The sequence below is a fragment of the Xiphophorus maculatus genome, chromosome 6, assembly GCF_002775205.1.
Source record: "Xiphophorus maculatus strain JP 163 A chromosome 6, X_maculatus-5.0-male, whole genome shotgun sequence".
Classification (NCBI taxonomy): Eukaryota; Metazoa; Chordata; class Actinopteri; order Cyprinodontiformes; family Poeciliidae; genus Xiphophorus; species Xiphophorus maculatus.
Window position 1 is genome coordinate 21257844 of NC_036448.1, and position 26372 is coordinate 21284215.

General features: G+C 39.1%; 1 protein-coding gene across 19 annotated transcripts in view; it reads right to left on the minus strand.

Annotated features, from left to right (window-relative positions):
• The window catches only part of ptprf (protein tyrosine phosphatase, receptor type F), a 240375-nt gene that overhangs the window by 82837 nt on the left and 131166 nt on the right, over positions 1–26372 (minus strand). For 11 of the 19 annotated variants that reach the window (XM_023335649.1, XM_023335650.1, XM_023335647.1 and 8 more), the window contains 5 exons: positions 23159–23347; positions 20820–20837; positions 16010–16120; positions 3913–4182; positions 315–896 (listed from right to left, as the gene is read on the minus strand). In XM_023335649.1, the coding sequence (XP_023191417.1) occupies positions 315–896; positions 3913–4182; positions 16010–16120; positions 20820–20837; positions 23159–23347 (1170 nt within the window). The remainder of the gene's footprint in view (positions 1–314; positions 897–3912; positions 4183–16009; positions 16121–20819; positions 20838–23158; positions 23348–26372) is intronic. The other 8 variants (XM_023335663.1, XM_023335660.1, XM_023335665.1 and 5 more) reach the window with 1 other exon arrangement.

Below are 26372 nucleotides of genomic sequence, written 5' to 3' on the forward strand. Positions count from 1 at the left end.
AGCTTGAATACACACCAAAAAAAGAAGAATTGTTTTAATTCTACATAATAATTAAGTGTCTATGTTAGTCTATCACATGAAATCCCAATGAAGTTGGACTAAGACTGAATGTGATATAGTACCAGAGATAAAGCACTGCAATAAGAAAGAACATCAAGTTAAATATCTCTGCTGAATGATTTTATCTCAAACACATACGTGTGTTTATGAGCTGTTGCGCAAACAGTCAGATTAAATGCCTTCCTCTAACAATGCATTCCTACTTCTTACACACATGAAGAACTCCAGAGCCTCTCAGAGTGGCTGCTGCTCACCTCCCTGCTGTGTTTTGACTTGCAGGATGTCAGAGGGTGGTCCGTCACCTACGGAGGTGAAGCCCAGCACCCTGAGGCTGTAGGTGATGTCAGGCGTCAGGCCAGAGATGGTTGTCAGGCTGCTGTCGTCCGTGTTGTGCTTCTGCCAGGCGCTGAGCGGGGCCGTCATGTCGGAGCTGTAGTAAACCCGGTAGCCTCTTATCTGTCCGTTGGGCTCCTCTGGCGGCTCCCACTGGACCAGCATGGTGCTGGCGCTCAGCATGCGAGCCTGAACGTGGAGGGGCGGCGACGAGGGCGCCTGCTCGCCGGTGCGCGTCTCCACGGGGTCGCTGGGCGGCCCGCGGCCGATGTTGTTGATGGCCATGACGCGGAACTCGTACTCAGAGTACGGGCTGAGTCCACCGATGCTGTAGCGCGTGGTTGCCACACCCTCCACCTCCTGGAAGCCGTTGTCCGACGACTTGGCTCGGTATTGGATCATGTAGTAGGAAACGGGTTCTGGGTTTCCGGAGTCCCACGTTAGCGTCACGCTGGTGGCGGTGGTCTCCGTCACAGTCAGGGAGGTCGGGGGTTTCGGTAAGGCTGATGACGGAGAAACAAATCATCAGCTTTGACTTTTTTTGTTTTGCCATCAAGCTGATGCCTGTCGCAATATGTAACAAATCGATTAATCACATGATAAAAAGAAACTGGACAATTTTCATTTACATGATTGTTTTGTTTTTTTCAAGTCTTTCTCTCTAGATGACAAAAGGCCCACTGGATGCATTGATCTCAACCAGCCTTTATTTTGAAAGCCAGTTTTACATCTGTATTCATTTTATTTGTTGCTTGCAAAATGGGATATGATCAGTTTTGCAATAAATAAATTGCTTATTTATTTTGAATATTTAAAATGTCTTCTAGTTCCAGTGTTTAATGTTCCTTAAAATTAAAGTTTATTGATCATTGGGAAGGTGTATTTGCATTAATATTCCCTAGTCATTATATTATATGAAAATGGTCTCAAAATGACATAATTACGGTTTGTTGCAATAACTTCTGGGACAATTTATCATCCAGCAAAATTTGTTATTGTGACAGGACTAGATTGGTAATATGAATATGACGTATGCAACAGATTGTAGCTATTTAGAGACTTCAGGCATATTTTGGCATAAATTGTAAACTAAAATGGTCAGATGCGTTTCATTGATGGGGGTTTGAACAATCTGGACCTCAGAGTACAAATCATAACCCTTTAATGACACCCTATCATTAAGTTAATCAAATCCGGAAACAAAACCATCTTTAACAATGTTTTTTGATTTTTGCAGTATTGTATAGAGACGCAATCTGTGACCTTTGTGACTGTAAATAGGTTTGGTCATAAATAATACAATGCAAAGTAATTAAAATGCTCATTTTTAGTAGTTTTTAGATCTTTTTTTTTTTTAAACAAAAAGACACCTAGTAATAATTTTCTTAAGCCATTTGTTTCTTGGTTAAGACGTTCCAAATAAAGGATTTTTTTTGACGGGTGTCTTTATATTAATAGAAGTAATGTTCCTTTGAAGAAATTGAATGCATAAGCTTATGATTGTTTTATATATATATTTATTTATTTATTTTAAGAAAAAATCAAGATAAAGCCAAATTTTGTAGGAAACAATAAAAAAATATTGCAGCAATATAGATTATACTGGCTGGACAAAAGAACTTCTGGATGTAAAGGTTGCAGATTCATTAAATAGGGTCATTTCTCTGCTCTTTTGGCATCTGGACAAAAAAATGTATATTCTATCACTCTTGCAAACAGTGAATGGAGATGGTTTGTGAACATTGATAGATACAGAGGAATGCAGTTTTAATGTTTTGTTAACCACAGCCAGTTTAAGAACTCCTGCTGAGATTTAACCTGAATTTAAAGTCCAAATAAGCACATGTGGGACGTTTTTTTAATTAATCAGTGTATGTTTTGAAAATAGAAGGAAAACCAAAATACTGCACTTATCGTATAGCTTTAAAATCTGATTGTGACAAGGCACATTTAAATATAAATCAATGTACAATCCTCTGCATTTATCAAGAATAGGAAAAAACATTTTTCAATATTCAATTCTAGTTTTTCCGTACCTACTCAGACCTGGAAATGATCATAAAGTAAATGACATATTTTTCCAGAATCACTGTATAAATTCTGCGCTTTTCAGGTAATTCCAGGAAGAATTGCAAATCTCACAATTTTGATAAAACACTTCTAAAGAGCAGATAAACAAAGCTCATTACAGCTCATGTCACACTAACAGGCCTGAGCTGCTCGCCTGTAAGCCATCCCCTACAATACTGTCAGCAATAATCAACCCAAAAAGAACAGCAAACCTTAAGTGAAGACACACTTTTGCTTAATAGTCCAACAATTACTGACAATACAAGAAAATTGCAAGAGTGGTTGCTGCTGTTGCAAATGCAAGCCAAACAGAGGGTGTGTATTAAGGCCTCCTCAGGGAAACAGGTCTGTAGTGCTGTGGTCCCTCTAATGACTGTGACATTTTGTGTATCGATCAGCTTGAGTGGAAAGCCAAATCAATACGGACAAATACTGATACCAGAGGCCGTGATAGGTAGACAACACCCCGTTAAAGTCACGTACACGCTTGGATGTAGAAGCAGGCAGAGAGAAAAATACAAGCCAGAGAGATCAATGCATCGACAAGGAAACTCCAAACCCTTGATGTTTTTTAATTTGTAACTGTAAAATGTTTAAAATTAGTTTCAAAGGGCATATGAAGGTGTTTTAATTAGATTATTTTTTATGATCTACAGAGCCTTCAAAAGGTATTAACACTCCTTTGAGCTTTTTGTACAGATTGCCATGATAAACACACAAACTTTAATGTGTTTCAGTGGGATTTTAAGTAACAGATCAACACAAAGGTGCAAAACGTTGTGAAAAAGAAAGAATAGTTGTAAAAAATAACATTTAAAGTGCAGAGGACACTACCAAAAACCATGTATTGATAGTTTAAGTTGTGTCCCAATGTTTTTCTTTTCAGATTGTGGATTGAACAGTCCTTCATAAAATGTTGAACTGGATTTTATTTAACGTAAAGGAGTTGAAACTTTTCAAATCCACAATCCTGTACTGCTTTGTGTTGGACTGTCACACAAAGTTTTTGCCTGTATGGTGACAAAAAGGACTATTTCAATTACTTGCATCAACATAGGGGCGGGGATTTATTGTATTGTTTAGCAATTATTGTGAAAAATTTCTCAAGAATTTTGATTTATTGTTGTTACAGTAAATGTCAATTCATGTTCTAAAAAAAACTGACTGAAATGTTATTTTACTAATTTCTGCAAAGCTTTTTTTTTTACGAGAGCAACAATAAATATCAGTTAATTTAAAAATATGATTAAATTAAGTTTCTCTGTACAACTTTTTTATAAACCGATTTCAAATAGGTAGCCAAAGCCATACAATGACCTAAAAAAAAGAAAGTAATAAACAGTTTAATATGATCATTTTTATCATTATCACAACAGTACTACAAAATATCGTGATAAAATTCTAAGTCTACCTCAACATTGTTCTTTTCTCTTAAAATCTGCGCCTCACCTTTGACGGTAACCTGCGCCGTGGCTTCGATCATCCCCAGAGAAGAGATGGCCACACAGGTGTAGTTGGCCGACTCTCGGATGCTGGTGACCTCCAGCACGTTGCGGCCCAGTGGCATCTCCTCCTCCTTGGTCAGCTCCACCTGACCCATGGTCCATTTGACGAAGGGCATCGGTGAGCCCACCGCAACGCACGTCAGGTTGACGCTGCCGCCCGGCATCACCTCTTGGTTGTTGGGTGGAATAGAGAATCTAGGTGGGACTCTTCGCACTGAGAGGAAAAGAAAATGAAAGGAAATGAGTGTAAGGGTACGCAAGGTAAATACAATCCTTCCTTGTGTAAACTCGTGAACGTTGTTTCTCTGTGCAACATCACAAAGAAAAAGAAATTTTCAGAGTTTAATAGAAAAGAGGAGCTGATCGCTTTTGTCCAAATGTGCGGGCGAGCACAAAGGGAATAAAAGGATCGTCACAAAATGGCTCTGGATATTCAGAAGAAATCCTTTTTTTATCCCCTTCCCCACAATAAGAGAGCATATTACCAAAAATAGTCCAGTTTTGCAGGAGACTATGTCCGGACCTCTTTTGTCAAAGTGTCAAACAGTAGCGGTAGTTGCATCATTGAGGGACCCTGTGGAGATGCTATTGTTTGATTTTTCCTCTGTCTCCCTCTCTCTCTTCCTTTCTCTTTCTCTCTGGATCCTTCAGCTCTCTCCCTCTGTCTTTTTCGCTCTCTTTGTGCAGTTCTGATATGCAGATAGGCTGACATTAAATAGAGGTTCCCATGGAGACAAGAAGGGCCCGTTGACGTCGCTTGGGACAAGGCAAACACCAATTCAGAGGGTCTATGGCGTACTGAAAAGCTAGCCCAGGATAAACAGGCAGCCAGCATTTACATATGACTTTCTGTCTCCATGAAGATGCATACCAAATGCCTCTCATATTTAGACATTTTAGATCTCGTCTCTGGGAACTTTTGGCAAGTAAGTTATCCATATAACACTCCGGGGGGGAAAAAAAAAACTGACAACACTTTGTGAACATCCATTAGTGTCACACCTGTTAAATTTATGACATGTTCCAGTAGTGTGCACTCAATCTAAGAGTTAGAGGCTCTAGCTTCTTTATCCTCGACTATGAGGAAAGTGAAGCTTCGCCAAACATTTAGCTTCCCGCTGAGAACCCATTATTTCTATTCCACCTCTGCTGTTCATATGTTTCCAAGACACTAACAGTAAAATAAAAAGAAAATACTCTCCCTGCAGAATTCGCACTGCTTGTCTCCCCTAATGCACTACAGTATCTCCGTGTGTCTCAGAAAAAAAAAACTAACAAAAAAACCCTCGACTATAATTGCTCTTATGCTCGGGTCTACATGAAAATGGATTTTCAAATATGAGTCTGCCTCCAGTCCCCACCGTCAAAACCCTTCACCCCCCTCTCCAGGATCTAATTTGAACCGGAACGTCGTTACAGCCGTGCTTGTTATTCCCCTCATTATGTGGTGAAATGGAAAAACACAAAAGCACCTTTTGAGATTCCAGTCAGGGAAAAAGGCTGATTCTCTGGCCGTAATAAGTGGGGGGGTGGAAACCAGGTTCACATTCATCTGAATTTTCCCATAATAATTGAGGTTCTGCGTGCAGACTTTCTGCCGTTTTAATCAGCAGATTCATGTGGGATGAAGCTACTTGGCTCAGTATCAAAAAATAATTAATATCCCAAGTTTCAGCCGCAGAACATTTTGGCAGCTTTACTTTTGGAATTTGGCTTCATGAGATTCTGTCACACAATTCCCAACAACAGAAACGGCCAAAGTTGGGTAAAACTAAAGTTGATTTTCCTCGACATTTAATTACGTTTTTAAAATGGAGTTTCATGATGAATGGATGTCATGACATGTCAACTTTTATGAAATACATGAAAAATGTTTTTTTGGGTTTTTTTGCCATGTAAAGATTGGATAGTTGAGCTGCCAGCTCTCAAAGCAGATAGAGATACTGGTCTGAACTAAAGCATGCATGGGAGCTGGAGGGTTTGGAGCAAACAAGAGATACCTTAAAAATTGCTGGGCTGAGTTTCAGCTTGTTTGGTCCTGACAGGATTTTTTTTTAGTGTTTTTTTTTCAACTGGCAATCTTTTTTCAATCAGTAAACGCACCTTACCTAAGCACATCCAGGTTATAGTTACAGTACTGTATGGCATCAATGCCATATTCGATTTTGAGAATGGCGTCAAAGAAAGCAGATAAATCTAACAAGCTAAATACCTGTTTTTAAGAAGTCATCAAAAAAGGTTTGAGTTAAATCAGGCTGCAAGACAGAGACTTCAGCAAAACTTTGGTCAACAACAGCAAGGCTGTTTTATTTTTTGAAGTTTTCATCTATCCGTTTCTAATTCGAAATAACGATTTTATTCTTGTTGAAATCTCAAAGTTTGGGTACCGAAGAAAGAAACTTTAAGATACTGCTGTCTCAGCAGCACTAATCACAAACTATGTTGTGAGATGCAATAGACAGTTTAAAAGTCAACACAAAAAGCATTATGAAAGAAAAAAACATGTTTTACAACTACTCTCTAACACACACAGTGTTTCTCTAAATATAATGAATTGGCAACCACTTGCGTCAAGAAGTTAATTCAAGTATTTTGATTACTGTTCTTATTTCCTCTTCTATTATAGTCCTTTAGTAAGTCAAAGCTTAGCTAAAGTTGGAGATCAGAAATAGCTGATTTCAAGACAATGAAAAAGTATGAGTAAGGGGAAGAATATGACCTTTTTGTTCAAATTTCTTTAATAATTGACTGAAGGAATTGAAGCTGAGACACTTTAGAGCTTTTTAGAGTTCATATTGGAAGCCACGTGTGTCTTTTTACAGTAATGTCTCTTTTTTTCATTTTAATTCTCAGAACAAGCAGACAGATGTAGGCCAAATAATACCATGAATCCATTTAGCTCAAAGCAGCAGTTGTTCTTTTGCGATTCCATAGACTTAAGAGTACTATGAGCAGTCAGTCAATGGGGGCTTGTGTATATTGAACACTTAATGTTGTGAATAATTCATGGTGCGCGGTTAAGTTTGGAGAGGTGCTGTGGAACAAAATGACTAGAGGGCAGGTAATTGTTATCGATTCCCCAGAAGCCTCTCCCCTGTCGAGAGCCGCTCGGAGAGATGGGCTCCGGGACTCTATCAAAACCACAAAATAAGCCCTGTCTCCACTCTGCCTGCCTGCTTGCTGGATACCTATAAATTTAACTGCCCTGACAAAGTGCCCAAGGATAGCAGAACCTGTCCAGTCAATCAATATCTGGCACAAACTGGCACAGAGTCAGCAGGCTGCGAGTCTTCTTGGCAGCAGCGTCTCTGGGCAGCCATGATGGCTGATCATCCCCTTGTCAGCACTCTGGCAGCTCATTCTTAAATATTCTACAGGTCAGCTGTTTGTGAGGCAGAGATGTGCAAATGGAAGCCAAGGAGGGAAAAATTCCTGAGAATCACCTCCGTCTTGAATACAGTGAATGGTATAAATTTTAATGCAGAGTTCAGTTTGTTGCATCATGAATCAGCTGTAATTAGGGGTGTAACAACAAAGTCTGATATTTTTTGTCAATTAGGTTAAATGATTTGGGAAGATATTCTTAATTGGTCCAGAAATAAAGATTTTGAAACAATGAAGTCATTATTGACTAGCTCTGTTGTGTTATGACTAAAAGTTGAGTAAAATGGCAAACTGGTAGCCACTTCATAAAACCATTAAAAAATTTGTCAAACGGGGCATTTTTAATGTTTTGTTTTTTGGGTATAGGGACAAACTTAAAATCATAAAAGCATATAAAAATTAACATGTTTGTACATTGATTAGAGCTTATGATTTGTCAAGACCTTATTTTTGAAGATAAACAAGGAGATTCTAATTTTTCCTCAAAACATTGCTGACATCTTGCCTCATTCTCATGAACAGAATCTCATGAGCTAGACTTATCTTTACACTTACACTAGTAAATAAATCCCAGAAAGACTGGAAGATGTTTTTCTCCTTTCATTAGTCCATAATGTGACCACGACATCCTTCAGTCTCCAGGTGGAAGCTGCCCACGCTGGTAAAACAGACGTAATCCCCAGAGAAAGGCTTTGTCAGCTCCAACACCCATGTCCCTCAGTGGGAGAGCCGGGGTGTTGCTGCCTAAATACCTGACAAATCCGGTTGCCACCTGAATACCCAAGTAATCCATCACACACCTCTGATGGCCCTACACAGGCGAATGGAAAGTCTAACAGTGAAAGCTGCTGTAGCTGTTGGTGGATACAGTTAACAGGAAGGACATGGGCGGGCGCGCTGAGGAAGAATGCTAATACAACGGAGGGCTAATAATGACTTAAGCTAACTGCTCGGGGACTCCTTTATATGTTTTGGCAAGACTAATTGAAACACACTTTGGAGGAGTGGCAATGGAAAGCATGCAAGAGCTGAAAAGGGATCCATGCAAATACGTAGACAACAGTACACCATTGAACTGCGAGGATTAGGGAGAGTTATTAATAATGTATTCATCTCTAGGGGAAAAGGATACCTGTGCTTTCACCACAGGAGATGGATAGGGAGGGAGGGAGGGATGGAGTGGACCTTTCTCTGAAAAATCAGCTCTAACGGGGAGGAAGTGACAGAAAGTGAAAATGACCAACCTTTGTACTGACCTGTTTTCGGGTCAAGTGATTTGTTGATGTGGGCTGATGAAATGAAAGATACAAAGTGAGGAGGAAGACAAACAGCGACACAGACAGGTGCTTTCGAGTATCATGTATGAACAAAAGATGTATTTTAGCTTTTTTATAGTTTCTATTTTAACATCTAAAAATACTTTCACTTGTAAAACTTGAGCTGTTGGATTCTACACTGAATACAGATTATTTAATAACATTGTTTTGAATTTAAATTATTTTAGCAACAACATGAAATGGAAGCAATTTCAATGCAAAGTTTCCCTTGTTCTCCAATATATAGATGTATAAATTGAATTGGTGCAAGACAAATATATCATATTAGAATTAAATGTTCGCATTATAAAACTTGCCACTTGTATAATATTGGGCACTCTGTAAAAATAAAAAATGGTGATGTAACAGATCACACCGATTTCTGAGCACTGTGAAAATATTGTGGTTAGCTAACTATTAGCTGTTAATCATGCTAACATTAGCATCTGCTTCACAACGTCATGTCAGCACTTAATGCCTGTTTTTCAGTTTTTTAAAAATGAATTTGGATTGTACTTAATTGTCTCATGTTCAAAATCTACAATAATTTTGTTCAGAAAGCCTTAAATGGATAACTTTATGATGACTGCAAATATCTCTGTTACAATAAATTACCTAGAAATACTATTGTGGCAAAATCGTATTATTTGAAAAATGAAAAGTCTATTTTTGAGTGTAAAAACTGGCAACACTTTTAAATAGTGTTTAAAGAGCAGAAATTCAGAAAAAGAAATAAAACTGTAAAGGATTAATATCCACATTAGGGCCAGGTTGTAATGACTATAACAATACTTGCTAAGAGTTAGCTGCCAATGCTAAAGTTAACATTTTGATTTTTAGCTATGAGAGTTAAACAATGTATTTCAAGGGTTTTCCCCAATGGGAACTACATTTAATTCAATAGCTAAAATTTCGGGGGCGACATGCTACTTTGCATTGCGTAAATAAATCAACATCCTGGGTTAGAAAATCTATAAAACATATTTTGAGTAGATAAAACCACTATTCTACTTATTAAAGAGGCACTTTTCTATGATTTTTGGGTACAGGAACCAACATATATGGACGAGTTAAATCTAAAATAAGATTTTGTACACTGATTAGAGATTCTTGAAAACAGTTTGTGAAGCGTTTAATTGTATACACAAATAAATTGTCATTTTTACAATTCCCAAAGATATTCCTGGAACCTTGCCTCATTCTCATGAACAGAATCTCATGAGCTAGACTTATCTTTACACTTACACTAGTAAGTAAATCCCAGACTGGAAGATGTTTTTCTCCTTTCATTAGTCCATAATGTGACCACGACATCCTTCAGTCTCCAGGTGGAAGCTGCCCACGCTGGTAAAACAGACGTAATCCCCAGAGAAAGGCTTTGTCAGCTCCAACACCCATGTCCCTCAGTGGGAGAGCCGGGGTGTTGCTGCCTAAATACCTGACAAATCCGGTTGCCACCTGAATACCCAAGTAATCCATCACACACCTCTGATGGCCCTACACAGGCGAATGGAAAGTCTAACAGTGAAAGCTGCTGTAGCTGTTGGTGGATACAGTTAACAGGAAGGACATGGGCGGGCGCGCTGAGGAAGAATGCTAATACAACGGAGGGCTAATAATGACTTAAGCTAACTGCTCGGGGACTCCTTTATATGTTTTGGCAAGACTAATTGAAACACACTTTGGAGGAGTGGCAATGGAAAGCATGCAAGAGCTGAAAAGGGATCCATGCAAATACGTAGACAACAGTACACAATTGAACTGCGAGGATTAGGGAGAGTTATTAATAATGTATTCATCTCTAGGGGAAAAGGATACCTGTGCTTTCACCACAGGAGATGGATAGGGAGGGAGGGAGGGATGGAGTGGACCTTTCTCTGAAAAATCTGCTCTAACGGGGAGGAAGTGAAAGAAAGTGAAAATGACCAACCTCCACGCTGATCTTTTTGCGGGTGAAGTGATTTGATGAAGATGACCGATGGAATGAGAAAGATGCAAAGTGAAGAGGAAGACAAACAGTGAAACAGACAGGTGCTTTTAGTACACAGAGGAGGTTAGTGACATGGTACAGAGAGACATCGCTTTGCAAGACAATTCACATCCCTTAAACGCTTTTCCATCTTATCATGTCACAAACACAAACTTGGTGCATGATAGGTAAGTGGATGGAAAAGAGTTTGGCTTTCAAACTTTTACAAATGTAGCAGCATATTCAACACCATTTACTCCGATACCCCATAAATAAAAGAAAAGCATCTACACAGGATAATGCTGCCACCACAATTTTTGACTGGTGTGTTTAGCTTGCAGATGTGAACATGTTTTGCCATGTCTGGATTTGATTCAGGGGATCAGGGTAAAGACTTTTTACATTTTTACTTGTTAAAACTCCTGTTTTATTAACCTTCCACAAACTATGCATTATTTTGTGAAGCTTTGTTAGTTAAAATCCCTATAAAACTCACTGATGTTTGTGGTTATAACATCACAAAATGGGAATAAATTAAGGGGTCTAAATCCAGAATCAAGGAGAAAAACAATCCTTTTAGTAAACCCAGATTTCTTAGCTAAATTGTGATTTGAAATAATACGTTCAGATGTCTTTAATCAAACTTATCAAAAATCCCCCCTTCAAAGTACAATCGTCTTATGATTCACAATGAATTTGTACCTTTTTTTCTTCATGAACATATGCTGATGTCAGTGTTACTAAATATGCTCTTGTTCTTCTTCTCCCCCTCTCATAAATCTGACCTGAATTGATCACATTCCAAGTTTCCCTCCGTGACACACACATACACACACACATAAAACAGCATGGAGATATTTTGGTGAAGAAAAAAAAACCCAGCTGCAGTACTTTATCCTTGGTGACATATTGACATGTCACATGGATATATGAAAGAGTGCCAGCAGACAGAAGCTGACATCCCTCCTCCGTTGTGGGATAAACGCTTGACAAATGAGCGCTCAAGCACGATCACAGCGCGCTGTGTGCTTCAGCCCACGTTGATGGAGTCCTCCCTTTTTAGAGGAGGGTCACAGAGAGTGACCCGCAGCTGCAAACCTTCAAACACAGTCACAGTCCTTAATGGATAACGAGGAAAAGGACATACTGTAAATTGATACAAACACAATGGGAAAAACAATAGAGGAGCACACTCTTCGTCCTCAAACAACCCCCACCGTCGTCGTCTCCTTTAGTCTTACTCCTCCCACACGCTAATATGAGGACATCACTCTCTGATGGCTCTAAAATGTCAAGACAAGGGTGGTGCCGGTGGAGCAGGCGGCGTGTTTGTGTACCCACAGAAAGGAATCGGATCAGGTGGTGACAGAGCAGGAAGGGGGAAAAAACACATCAAGGGATACAAAACACCCTAACGAGAACATTTAATGCATGTCTGACAGGTGTGTGTTTATGTGTGTGTGTGTGGTTGAGTTTCTCTTGTGGTTTGCTGCACGCCACCTTGAAAAATCCCCACTCTGTGTTGTACACAAACATAAAAAAAAAAAAAAGAAAGTTTTTTTTATCTGTAACATGAATTAGTTGATCAAGTCTTAGGTAACAGCACCATGCAGTAAAATGAATGTCAAATGGAGCTGCTTGCAAACGTATACGCAACTCTTCAAGCTTTTTACATTTTGAAATGTTACAACCACAAACTTTAATGTATTTTTAGGATTTAGCGATAAAGACCAACACAGTAACATAGCCTAGCTGTGAGCTACAAGGAAACTAATTTATGGTTCTCAACATTTCTCCTAAACCTCTACCATTAACACTCAGTCACAACTACAAAGGAACGGTGGTGGAGGCAGCATTATGTCGTGGGGATAAATGTGTAAAGAGGGTTAAGGTTTGACCTACCAGGACAACCATCTTAATCATTCCAGCTCCCACAGTATGATACCACCACCACCATGTTTCATGGAAGAACTGACATGTCCAGAATGAAGTGTTAAAATGGTCTAGTCAAAGTCATAGCTGAAAGCCAATAAAGATACTCTCCCTGTATGCGACTTTCTCTTCAAGTTTCTCTGCTGAAGAAAAGCCTCCTCGCAGCATGATACTGCCAACACCATGTTTTACAGCAAGAGTCTTCTGTCCATAGTAAAGCTATTTGTTATCACACAAATACTGTGTATTTCTGTGTATTTGTGTTTACTAACAGTTGGAGTCTGTTAGTTAACAGACTCTGGTGAAGTCTGAAGATGCTTTATTTAGGGGTATCACAGTAAAGGGGAATGAATTCAAACACATGACGCTCTTTTGAAAAGTTCAAAATCATTTACACCTTTGTGTTGATCACATGAAATCCCAAAGAAGTTCATTAAAGTGTGTGGTTGTGTGTAACAAAACAAAATGAACAAAGATAAAGTGGTATGAATACTTTTGCAAGAGCTTGAGAAAAAAACACATAGTAAACAGATGCTAACTGCATCAAAGCTAATGACTTTCAGTGTAAAAAAAACCAAAAAAACAAAAAAAAAAACACCCAAACAAAAACAGCAGCAGAGGAAGACAGGCATGTCAAAGGCCACTCGTCTTAAGTCGCCCAATCTAGCAGCAGAGTGATTGCGCAGCCCCGGGTCTCGTCTCCCCAGCTCCAGCGCCGGCAACAAAGACAAAGCGAAAACACGGCTGTAGCCTTCTGTTCTCCATTCCAGTCGAAAATACGTCTAAAAGGTTACGCTTGGTTTGATTTCTATCTCTCCTCTGGTGTGGCGAGGCTGGCGGAAAAAAAGCCGGGTATTAGGGCCAGTGGGTTGACAGCTACCTGGGTGGTGTTACGGAGCAGAAGGGCCCCCAGGCCCTGCTGGCGCCACGCCACACAACTACTGTAATTACCTCTGAGGGGGGAAAAAAGCCGGTGTCTGCACCTGTGACAGACATGTACTGATTAATAGTCGAGACTTACATCCCTTCCTCGGCTCCGCCGTCTGGCTGACTACCTTCTACCTCTGTTGACATGAAAGATCTGAACTTTTTAAGTGATGTTTAATCTGCAGATGTGATCCTTCTCCAACCTTGATACAGGATTCCACCTTTGATTCAGAGGGAAGTTTTGTGTTCGACCAGACATTTATACTGCTAGTCTGCTCATGTGAGATAATAAATGCAACAAAAATCATTTCCCTCGCTCTCTTTTTCTCTTTTCTGGATATATGGGACACAGTAAGCGGTAATTTACTTACTTTATCTTGATAACAAAAAAGGACACAAAAGACTTACTCATCCATAAAACAGGCTGCATGCTCCAGTTCTGTACGCTTTTAACGAAATTATAAAATGATATCCAAGCGTGTCCCTTTCTTACCGTGACACTTTCGCACACTAACAACTGGAGCAGCTATTGTGTTTCATGTACATCAGCCATGCTGGTGTTATCCACAGGGGCTGACCTCGACTACTCACTCCCCTCCTATAGAAGCTTTTTCCCGCATGGCCCCAACCCTGCGCCTGCATTAGTCTGCTCACGGAGATGTTACAGCATAAACAAACTCGGGAAACCCTAGACCCCCGTCCTCGTCTTTAGAAGCTCCGGGTTTGTGCGGAGGGGAATAATGGCCCCTTTCGATACAGTCGATATAAAAAAAAGAAAGGAGGCCCTGGCGTCGGTGCCAGCAGAGGAAACGATTTCAATGCAGCTGTTTTCTCGGGGGCTGCACCTGGTTGAGTCTGCAGCCAAACTGGAGGCTGAGGTTAGCTCAGTTCATTGGAACAGAAGGAATGAGAAAAGTGCGGTGAAGATGGAGACGAACACAGAAATGGACGCAGAAAAAAAAAAAAAAATGGTGGAAATGTTGGAAGTTGCACAACAGTTAGAGGAAATCCAAATGTTTCCCACAGGGAACAATTCTGAGAAAAAGCATTTGCCCTCCTTTCAGATTGCTTCTATGTTCCCTTTTTTTTTGGTCACTTAAATGTTTCAGATCATCATTCATTTTAACGTCAGACAAAATTAGCCTGGATAAACCCAAAAAAGCACTTTCTTAAGAAGCTATCCAAACCAACTTGGTCCAGTGTGGAAAAGTTATTGCCCCTAAACCTAATAAGCTGGTTGTGTTACTCTTGGCAGTAACAACTGCCATTAAACGTCTTTTTTTTTTTTTTTGTGGCAGAACAGATTTAATGCAGCCACGATGGAGGGTTTTGCAGCACGAATATCTTTCTTAAGGTCATACCACAGAATCACAAATTGAATTTAAGTCCAGACGTTCTCGAGGCCACTGCAAAACCTTCATGTTGGTTTGTTTTAAAGCCTTTCAGAGCTGGATTTGCAAGTGTCCTTTGGATAACTTCTCTCTGCCTTAAAACCCAAGTTATCTTGAGCTGAAGGTTGTAAACGGATGGGCGGAAACTTTTCTCCAGGATTTTCTGGTAGAGAAAAGAATTCATGATTCCATCAATTACAGCAATTCATCCACCACACTACTACTAATTGTTGGTTTATTACCAAGTGTTTTGCTTTGTTTTATTCTTGTTAAGCAGTGGTTTCGCCTCGGTTTCCTTGTTGAAACATGAACATCGGTTGAAGCATTAGAAGCCTGCAGAGTTTTAGATCTTAATGTATTTTGTATTCTGTCTTCTGGGGTTCATGAGACCTCCTGGATGAGTCAGTGAAGCACTTTTTACAGCAGACCCCACCTATTCGTGGTTCAGTGTTCACCTATTCTTCTGTGAAACTCCAAATTACTCAAGGAAAATTAGCCTATTTGTTCATTTTTTCACTGAGCATATCAAAATCAGACAAAAAAGTACCACTTGTGGAGCTGAAATACTTTAGCACAATAGTACTAGACATGCTATTGGTTGTCTCTTATGGAGACGTGCTTTTTAAGACCTTTTTTAATCGTGCCATAAGAGGCCTACTAAATGCTCTTGTCCTTGTAATGTTGCTGGTAGAAACCCTATTCATGTAATATCTTATTTTGTATATTTAGTTTGATGCATATTAATGTATATTTGCTGCCAGCAGTGGGTGGTTGTGATCACTAACCCTCACTTGGGGGCTATGTTTTCTCCATTTGTGGATAATATTTCTCACTGTGGTTTGAGAAAGTCCCAAAGCCTTAGGAATGACTTAATGGATTGGGTGAAAAATGGACTAATAGATCTAATCTCTTTTAGATTTTCCCTATTTGAATAATTTGATTCTACAGGTAAAAATAGAACTCTTTTATTTATTAAATTTACCTCAAAGTTAGCTTTGAACTGAAACATTTATGTGCAACAAAAAGCCAAAAGTAGAGATATTTGTATGCTTTTTCACAGAGCAGTATTTTAAACAGCTGAAATAACATTGATAAATAAAGGTGAGAGACGTTCGACTTTACCTCTGACGTAGAGATTGGCAGGAGCAGAGTAGCGAGTGCCGGCGTCGTTCATGGCTACACATTCGTATTTCCCCTGGTCCGACTCGTCACTGTTCTCAATTTGTAGCGCTCCTAAAAGGAGGATTAGCAAGTTTAGCCTTCTGGACAGACGACAGAACCAATGCACATTAATTTAAACAGAATCATTCAATAGAGAGCCCGAGGTCAGTCAGACTGACCCAGTTCACGCTCAGACATGATGGACGGGGTTTTGCAGTGATGCGACACAAACAATTAGATGTTCTGGTGAGTTTAAGGAAAGCTGGTGATTAAATATTTGGCGCAGTTGTGTTATGAATGAAAGCGTAGCACGTCTGACGGTCCATTTAAATAACATGTTAGAACCGTCACTGCCTGAACAACTCAAGTCAGAAAAATGTGACGGCCCTTCTACATTTATTGGTCCCAAATGGAAGATGAGTAAAAATCCTTAAATAATATTCATATGTTGTTGCTGTAACATAATCTCACACTGAAGATCCAGCCTTTAAATTTTAGTACATTGAATTTGTGAAAAATGTTTTTCATCTTTGGTGTCACAATCACTGGAAATTTCTATAAAATAAATATATTTGGAAAAGTCTTTACTTAACATTTCCACTTAAAGCTGCGGTCTTGAGTTTTTCTCCTTCTAGACTTCATTTCCTGTGCAATGTGTTCAAGTTGCTTACTATTTTCCCTTCATTCCTGCTTCTTAGTGTTTCATCATTTGTTGGTTTGTTATATTCAATCTTTCTGTGGGGTTGTGATTGTTTATTTTTATGGGGTTTTTTTTTATTTCCACACTTGTCTCACCCTGCTTTCACCTGATATTTAGTCTCACCTGTTTCTCATCCCAGTATTTACTTAGCCTAATTAATATTCCTTTCTGATTTAGTCCCTCAATGCAAAATCCTACTTTTTCCATGATAAGCTGAACTTAAACCTTTATTTTCAATGGTTCCTCCAGTCAACAAATGACAATAACGCAGTAAAATGTTGACTGTTGGAGAACTGCAGCCTTTGTTTGTCAGTGTGAGATTTTGTTACTATGACATAAATATGCATTTTACATATCCCTAACACACAGCAATACTCTTAAATCCCAAAGAAGAAATGTTACTGATTTGTAACAACCTGCCCAAAAAAAGTAATCACAGCTCTGTGAGGAAGTGCAGTGCAGTGATCACTATGTTTCAGTTGGCCACCTGCAATTAACTAATGCTTGACGTGAGGTTGATGAATCTACTAAAAATGCCTAAAGACTTGTCCAACACTTTGTTCAAACGTGGGAATGTAATGGTGAAACATATTCCAGAAAACATGTGGAAGGAAAAATATCCAAATGATTAATGGAATAAACTGTGGAAGGATTTGAATATAATGAGAACCTGGTGTATTGGGACCAAACAGCTGTGTTGCCTTAGCAAAAGCACTTATCAGCTCTGCTGAAGGGGGGGGGAGGCAAAAATGGGCTTCCATTTGTTAGGGAGTATAAAGCTAGAGAGCATTGGAAAATCTAAGTGAATGTGGACTTGTCTGACCTCTTTCATCCCACATCAGAATAAAAAGACTGATGGATGAAATGATGCACAAGGCAGCACTTTCTCACATGGATAGTCACAAAGCAGCCCAGACCATAATGCCATTGGGAGTCTTTGGTATGTACAGGAGGAGATACTTTGTGCAGTGGTTTGATTCTCTCATCACGGATGCAACATATTAGCAAAACCAGTACTGCTACTCTAGTTGGAAGTAAACAAGGTTTCATTCTTTTTCAGACTGCAGTACCCAGAACTATTGGGTCTTTTTCAGCTAATCTTACCTGAAAAAGGCTGAAATAATCCTTTTCTAGCTAAAAAAGAGAGATGGATTTCTGGAAGATACTTCAAAAGTGGTTGGACTTAAAAAAATAAATCTGAAAATGGATGAATAAATAGATGGATGGATATTTAGATGGATGGATGGGTGAATGATGGAAGGATATTTATTGTATGTATGGATGGATGGATGGATGGGTGGATGGATGAATAGATGGATGGATATTTAGATGGATGGATGAATGGATGGATGGATATTTAGATGGATGGATAGATGGACTGAGAGATTTATGGAATAGAATCTGAAAGTATTTCCCATTACATAATTGACTTTTCCGTTTTATCTGGACATAACACAAAACTGACAGCTCCTCCAGACTTTCCCATGTGAATGTGAAGGGACGCTGGGTAAATGTATGACATAAGCTTGTAGAAATGAGGCCAGGGTGAAAGACAGGCAGGATCAAGGCTACAAGTGGTGAAACAATATATCAGACCTCTGACTTTCTCTTCTTTTTTTTTGGCCAGGCAACAAAATCACTGAACAGGTTAAAGCAATGATTTGTTTCTCAGCTCCTAGCAGCCGGTAGTGAAACAACTACCAGTTCAGTTAACAGTGAGAAAATTATTGACCACGTTTCACCAAGGGGAGTCTCTCCTCTGCCAGATGACTTTGATTTGTATCCACAAATCCAAGTTGTTGCAGGCAACTGAACGAAGGCCAACATGTTGCTTCAAACAAAGTATGAAAACCCCGGAGACCAGTCCAGGGGAGGGTTTTTCCCACTCCCCATGAACAGCCAACCGTTAATAATTTGCTATTGACTTGCAAATGGAAGACAGATGAAGCAAGTCATTTTTTTTTTTTTGACAAATTAGGAAAAGCAGCAGTGAACTTACCTGCCCCGCCGTTAAAAGTAAATGAATAAAAACACAGAGAAAAGCTGGTTCTCTCAGTAGAATATATGCAGCGGGGTGATAAAAGTTATCATGTCTCCAAAGCAGCATGGTGCTCCCACAAAAGGCAGCGAGCCACCATGCAGCTTGTAATGTGACAAATAAATAAATAAAAAATACTCAGAATACGATGCATTTTCACATCATGAAGCATGAGATGAATGTAACAAACAGGTTCACCAACCATAGGGGATTCGACGCAAGACAAGACCGAAACAACAGAAGTAAAACAGGGGTGGAGCGGTGACATGTCGGGTGTGCGACTTCAGATCTCATGACAACACATCCCTCCGAGGTGTTTGTTTGGCTTGCTGAGCTCATCGGTGTCTGGTTCAGCGCTGACATGAACCTGCATACTAATGTCAGTGTCACCAATCTGTCAATCTGCCAGCTCTCCTGCAGGAGAAAGCAGTTTGAGCCCGGAAAAAAAAAAAAAAAAAAAGGTAGAAGGTTTCTGCATTTTGTTGAGATGCAACACTAGCAAAACGGCTTCCAAGCGCTTGGATATTTGTAGTTTCATTTCTACCTAAAAGGCATCAGCTGCTTTAAAGTCAACCATATGCAGGGATGGACATTTGGAAATTTAATTCAGCTTGTTACAGATTTTCAACATTAAATGCAGCGTTCTTAAGTAGAAATATGGCAAAGGACTTCCAAAAAATTAAAAATTAAAAATTAAACTCCTGTTTCCATTCAAGGGGGGCAACTCAGCTAAGGTTCTATGCAAATGTAGTCACTTCAATCTCCCATTAAGGCTGCATTAATGAGGCAGGTAAGACTCCTTTGAGAGTCTTTGCTCCCTCAGCTAAAAACCCAAAGAGAAGAGGTTCTGTTCATAAGGATCCTTTTCACATTTTGTAATGTTATTTCACTACAATTTTATTTGATAGTCCAGGAGTCTGTGACACCAGTCCTCCAGTAAAACTGCTTAGCATCTTTTGGATCAAACACACCTGAACAAATTGTAAAGGTAATTTAGAATTTGACTCAGCTGTACTAACATATTTGCTTTAGAAACTAGATAAAATATGCTTGGTAAAATGTTGTGTTTTTGCAGTGTTCTACCATGTTTACTCCGACAGTTTGACATAAAATTCAGAGTTGCCAATTGCCTCCAAAAGTCATTTTGCTGCTAAATTGTGAGCAACATATAGGCAAGGACTGACTAGCAGCTTTCATTTCTTGCCACAGATTCCAAGCTTGATTACAGACTGGACTTTGACTAGACCACTCCAAATGTTGTTTTGACTTCTAGCAACATTCTCCTCCAGTCTTTTGCTTCCTCTGACTTTTGTCCAGAATTCCCCTGCATTTATCTACATCAACTCTAATCGGCTTCCCTGCATTCCAGAATTCCCACATCATGATGCTGCCACCACCATGTTTCAGAGTGGTAGCTTTCCACCATATGTGAGCCACAAAAAATTTAATTTTGATTTAATCTGACCATTTGAGCCTACAGAAATTTCTTTTTACCACTCTTGTCAAAATGGCTTTTTTGGGAGCATGATGAACAGTTGACCAGATTTTATTTAGGGGTAGCAGAGTAGACACTACAATCGAAAACTACATTTTAAGTTTCCCTACCACTTTGAAATTATGAACTACTTTTTGCTGGCTTGCGACATAAAACCCCATTAAAATACACTGAAGTTTGTGGATATAATATGACAAAATGTGAAAAAATTCAAGACCTGTAAGAACTTTTTTAAGACTCTGTACCTGATATCTTATTAAAGTGGCTCAGATTTCACACCCTCATGCACAGTGGTTTGGTGCACTTGCCTTCGCACGGCGAGGTTGGTGATAATTTGTTTGTAAAGGATCAGACAGCAGACAGAACATGTTGGGGGTGCGACCAGGACACAGTGGAAACAGGGTGGGCTGATTCGCCAACAGTGAAGATGAACCCGGCGACGTGACGATGGGGGGTGGGAGTATAACGGGGGCAGATGTGGGCGGGAGAGTATGGCGTGGACGTTATGTTTTTCCAATACACCATTTGTCATTCTTACCTCTAATTGGTGTACCACCTATGGGGGAGTAATTTAGATGAAAACAGGGTTGAGAGATTAGTTAGTAATTCACTTATAACAGCGGGAGAAAAAAAACATGTCTTCTGAAAAACAACAAATAAAGAAAATGACAGAGTAGAGGCCACCTAAATGTGATTTAACAAAACTCAACTCACTTAATCAATGCTACAAAATAAAGCAGGTATGAATGTTGGAGAGTACGACAGAAAAACAGCAAAGCCTTTGAGAAGGATCCCTTCTGTCAGACGAACCCCTTGAAATATAATATTCCCCATTTCGCTTAAGCAGGAAACAGCCCTGAGTACACTTACTTCACTCCACAGCAGCTTTAAATTCATACAGAAAATGTTTTAATTATGCTTTCTGATTGAAGATGGCCTTCATTCTCTTTTGCTGTTAGTAAAAAGGACATGGGTAATTACTGAAAAGAAGGCAAAGTAAATAGGGCGATGGACAAGAAGTATTTATGTTGACCTTTTTACAGAAAAAGAATTAGTATCTTTGCAGTATACGATCGGTTAGCCTTAAAAAGAAATAAAAAACAAGTGTTATAATAATAATAATAATAATAATAATAATAATAACAACTTTGTGTGCCATTTTTGTTCAGCCCTGGCAACAAATTAATGTGCTTCTTTTCTGCCAATGCAGAATGGGCCTAATTTTGTGTCATATTCAGTAATGTAAATCCTGATGCAGCAGCAGATGTCAGGAAAACGGTGGTGGATAAAAAGAAATGTTAGTCTGGGGGCATGGCATATCAGCACATTTTCAGGCACTCCAAATGTATGTGGAAAAGAAAACTAATTAAAAGTTGTTGCTGGAAGTGAAAAGGGAAAAAAAAATCTTTTCTCTTTTTCTGCACAATTTTATCCTTGCACTAAAAATATCAAACAATTAAGTCGCTGAGTTAGTATGCAGCTTCAACTATGTTATGATTTTACAGTGCCAATAACATGGACTGCCCTAATACATTTCCAGCTTTTCCTTAAGTGGCTATGTCATCAAATTTTCCTGTATTCTTTTTTGTATTCATCTTCAGCTGTGTAGGATTAACCTTACCCGACTTTTTAGGCCACAAAGGGTTGTTGTAGATGGAGCAGAGACTGAGTGACGTTACAGATGGCGTCCTCAAAATAGTTGCAATTGAAAGATGGATTTATGTGGAGAAAAGTGAGAATTGCATTTCCTTGATTATGTAAAGTAGGTTATCTTGGTGGTAATTATTCAAACTCCTCCCAGGGTTGTTAAGTCACTAAAATACTCTCAGATAACGTTTCTCATCCTTATTTTAGATGTAAATTTTATTTTTCACTCAAACTTGATGGTAAACTTTATCATTACTGTTGTTAAGGTGGATATTGTGTTCTGCCTCGATACAAACATTCATACTAAACATCTCTACCTTTTGGCTTGTTTTTTTTCCCTTTCTCTGCTGCCTTGTGTTTTTTTCTCAACTTTCTCATTTAAATAACTATCTTGAGCTGCAAGTCTCAACATGACTAAAAAAAAGTGGGGGGGAAATAATGATATATGCCCCTTAAGTATCTATTATCTTTGACCTTTTTGCTCCTCAGACCTGCAGTCAAGTCTGACACTTCATAAGCTGCTCTTCCATTACAGAAGCCTCACAAAGTAAAACCTGCCTCTTATACAGTGGGGCTTTTACAACCACACAAAGTAAGGCTAGGCTTAGTGGAAAGTCAATGACTGAACCTGCTCCAAAACCCACTAATCTATCTACCATGCACACTTCCCATCAAACCCAAGTCAAATAAGGCTGTTTATATATCAGTGAGACTGTTAGTGTGAACAAAGAGTACCTCATTAGGTTAAGGTTGAAATCCTAGCTAATACATCATCTGCTGGCCTCATTGTGACCCAGCTGCATGTTTAAAAGGGGATTAGGGATTATTTAATAGGGTGAAATCTTCTCGCGCCATACTTCAAAAGGTTTTAAAAGTTCATGCGTCACTGTCAAAGACTGCAGGAACACGGAGACAGGAGACAGTGTCATTTCAACTTCAGTAACTGTGTAAGTGAGGACTGTGTGGTTGTGAAGAATAAAAGTATAAGAAGTCAGCAAAGTAATCAAGGTGACAATGACGAGCCGAGTAAAACTTTTCTATCCTTTGTGATGAAAGCAATGAATGAAATCATCGGTGACAACAAAGGCCTTTTGTTTTTCTCTCATTGGTCTCATGTCTTAACAGGATGTCTGCAGGTATGCAGTGACATCTCGCACCTTACAGCTCGGCTTTCTTGTGTTTACATTTGCAATAAGTCATGCTGAGCCATGAGATCAGATAAATTTGTACCTGAGCGGAGCTGTTTGATGCGCCCATTGCTGCTGTTGATGTCTACAGGGAGCATGTCCTTGTACCATGAGATCTCCGGGTCCGGGTTCCCACCTGCGGCGCACAGCATCGTGGCGGTTCGGGTCTTTTCCACCACTTTCAGTTGAGGCCCCATGTCAATGGTGGGGAAGCCGGGCGGGATCTGGTTCTCTGAAAACGTGTAAGATACAGATTTCTATTAAAGAACAAATAAGGAGAATAAAGAGGAAAATGTGTGTTTAGAAATAGACACAGTTGTCTTTCAAAGGATGTAAGAGGAGTTCATCAGAGCTCTTCAGCTGGCAAGGTCAGAGATGAAGATGAAAGAAGAGCAAAAACACTTCAGGTGCCACAGGCCAAACAGTAATCTCAGCACATGCTCACGAACAGCTAATATTAGTGTGAGGGCACAAGGCACTACAGAGAAAAAACAGATCTGGGGCTGATTTGGATTAGATAACAACAAAAAAAACCAATCCTGTTAGTAGCTGATTATCATAGCAGGCTTATTACCCAGAGAGGGGAGTCTCAGGTTCAGACAGAGAAGTGATGGTTGCAATCTACCTCTGGGCACTCAAGCATAGACGAGATGCCTCAGGCTTAGAAAACTAAATAAACCAATTTGAATAATCCAGCTCGACATAATGAATGTAATGGAATATCCATGAAGTGATCCTCAATCCAGAATTTGGCATTCTATTAGCAGAAAGTTGTGTTTTTCAGTCTGAACCCTGTTATAGGTGTTAGCTTAACCTCATACATACTTGTTATATCTTTTCCAGGCCTCGGTCTAACTAACGAAAATGTCAAGGAAGTGACGTAAATGTCAAGGAAGTGACCTATTGCCCAAAAAAATCTTTGCCACTGCCTGTCAGAGAAAGTAACTAGTACATTTCATGAAACTTCCAGAAAAGTGCCAAGTCAATACCAGAAAATATTTTATAAGTTCTGGAAGATCTAAAAATGTTGGGCAGCATCTAATTACTTGCAGAAAAGTACACAGTGCGTTCTGGAAAATATCTTTAAATTTCCTCCAGAGTAGCTGGTAAATTCTTGTAAAGTAACCAGTGTGCCTCATAAAAGTCACAAGGTGATTGCTGAAAAGAAATCATTAAGGTCTGTGACAGTGACAAATATGTTCTTGGAAAACATCAGCTGTTTTTTGTATTCTTTGTTGCTCACTATCTAAATCATACAACCAATTTTGAGGTGGCGTAGTAAATACAAAATTGTGTCAGTGATTATCGAAACCACATAACCCTATAATTAAAAGGAACGCAGAACTTTTGAGGAGCTATTAGAAACAAAGACAGAGTTCGGTTTAATAGAACAACAGGATAGAAAGAAAAACTCCGTATTAAGTTGGTTCGGAGAGTAGCGAGGGGAAAGCATTAATATGTTAACAACAAAATGAATCTCTTCAATTATTTCTCTTCATTGATTCAAATGTAGACAAGCTGTCAGCTTAATTGACAATATGCCATGTCAAACAGATGCCCGGCTACAAACAGATCAATGTCAGGCAAAGAGAGTTGGGCTGTGGGTGTGATGATAACTGTCACATTCATTTCTTTGAAGTACTTTCAGATCTGCAGTAGAAAGCCAAACTAAATCAAACAGATTCTAAGGCGAAAAGTTTGATGTTACTTTCATATCTGATTGCATCTGACCAAATTCTGGATTGTGTAACTGCACATCAGAATAAAGCACACATCCATTACAATGCACCCAAACAAACAGCTGAGTCATTGGAGCCAAATCAGCTGCCTGGCATTTTTTAAATTTTGTAATATTAAAGGTGAAAGTTTTCACTTGCCAACCACCAGTGTACAAGTGTGGCTGTGATTAATTGTTTCATTGCATTGTGATCAGATCTTTTCAGTCTGGTAAAACCATCCAAATAATGAATTATTGTGCAAATATTTAGCTTTTTGCTCCTTCTGCATTAAGACAAAAGTATTTTATCTCAATGTGTCGATGTACAAACAATAATCCTAAACTTATCAAAAGAAAAAGAGAATAGTGACATAACCTAATTGAGCTGAAAAACCACAATTATAGCCTCCACTTCAAATAAATAAAACCGTCAAATATGGTATACATGATGGCCTTTGTAAAGACTGATTATGAGGTTGGTCTTTAACAAGAAAAAATGTAGAGCTGTCTCCTCATTTGTTTCACTGGGGCTAAAGTGCCAACATACATCAAGTGTTAATTATTGGGACTTCCGCCTGGGGTTAAAATACACATAGCAAAAGATTACGCAACAACAGACAAATAAAGAGCTGCTCTGGTGGATGACAATATTTATACAATGTGTGAGTAATAGTGTGAAAGTTAAAGCAACAAAGTTGGCTCATGAATTCATCTATCAATCAATTATCTATGCCCACTTATCCTTTAGAGGCATAAGAGTTCCTGGAACCTGTCCGAGGTCACATCAGGTAACAGGAAAGGTGAACGCTGGACAGGTTGCTAATCTGTCATGGAGCAAGAAATTAATGAGCTAAAAGTTATGCTGATGGGCCATTAACAGACTGGTTCACTAAACATGACCTTCAAGGAAAGTAGGTGAAGAGAAAAATCAGAAATAAGCTGCCAGCATGTTATTTCAGGATACAGCTCAATCCTTAACTTTGACATACAAACTGTGATTATAAATATGTAGTGTCAACTGATAATCAACATAACAAATTTTTAAAAAAATCCTTCTTCATTAAAATTTATTGTACTTACATGTAGCACAAAAACTATACTTTAGTTCTGATAAATGTCCTTCTGTATTTAATAATTCCACTAAGGTGTCTTTTTTGGGTGTCTTTCTTTCATAGATGACAATGGTGAGGCATGTTTGTTTTGTCTCCTCTGATGATTTGTTTATTTCAGTGTGAAATAATATTGATTTTGGCCAACTCTACAACAGTAAGGAGTATTCTGCCATCCATCTCCTATGTACATAAATAAACAATTAGCTTAACAGAAAATGAAAGGTCAACACTGCCTTCAGCCTGAACAAGTGTGGTTGAAACGACAAAGTGCAAAAGTCACCTACATGTTAGCCATTTATTTTTTCAAATGGGCTAACAAAGCCTTTCTCTAAACATCTTTATTCAGTCTAAATTTGGAAAGGACCCACAGGCTAGAGAAATTTCATTTTCAAAGCCTTTTTATGGGCTAATTAAAGACAAGGACGGGC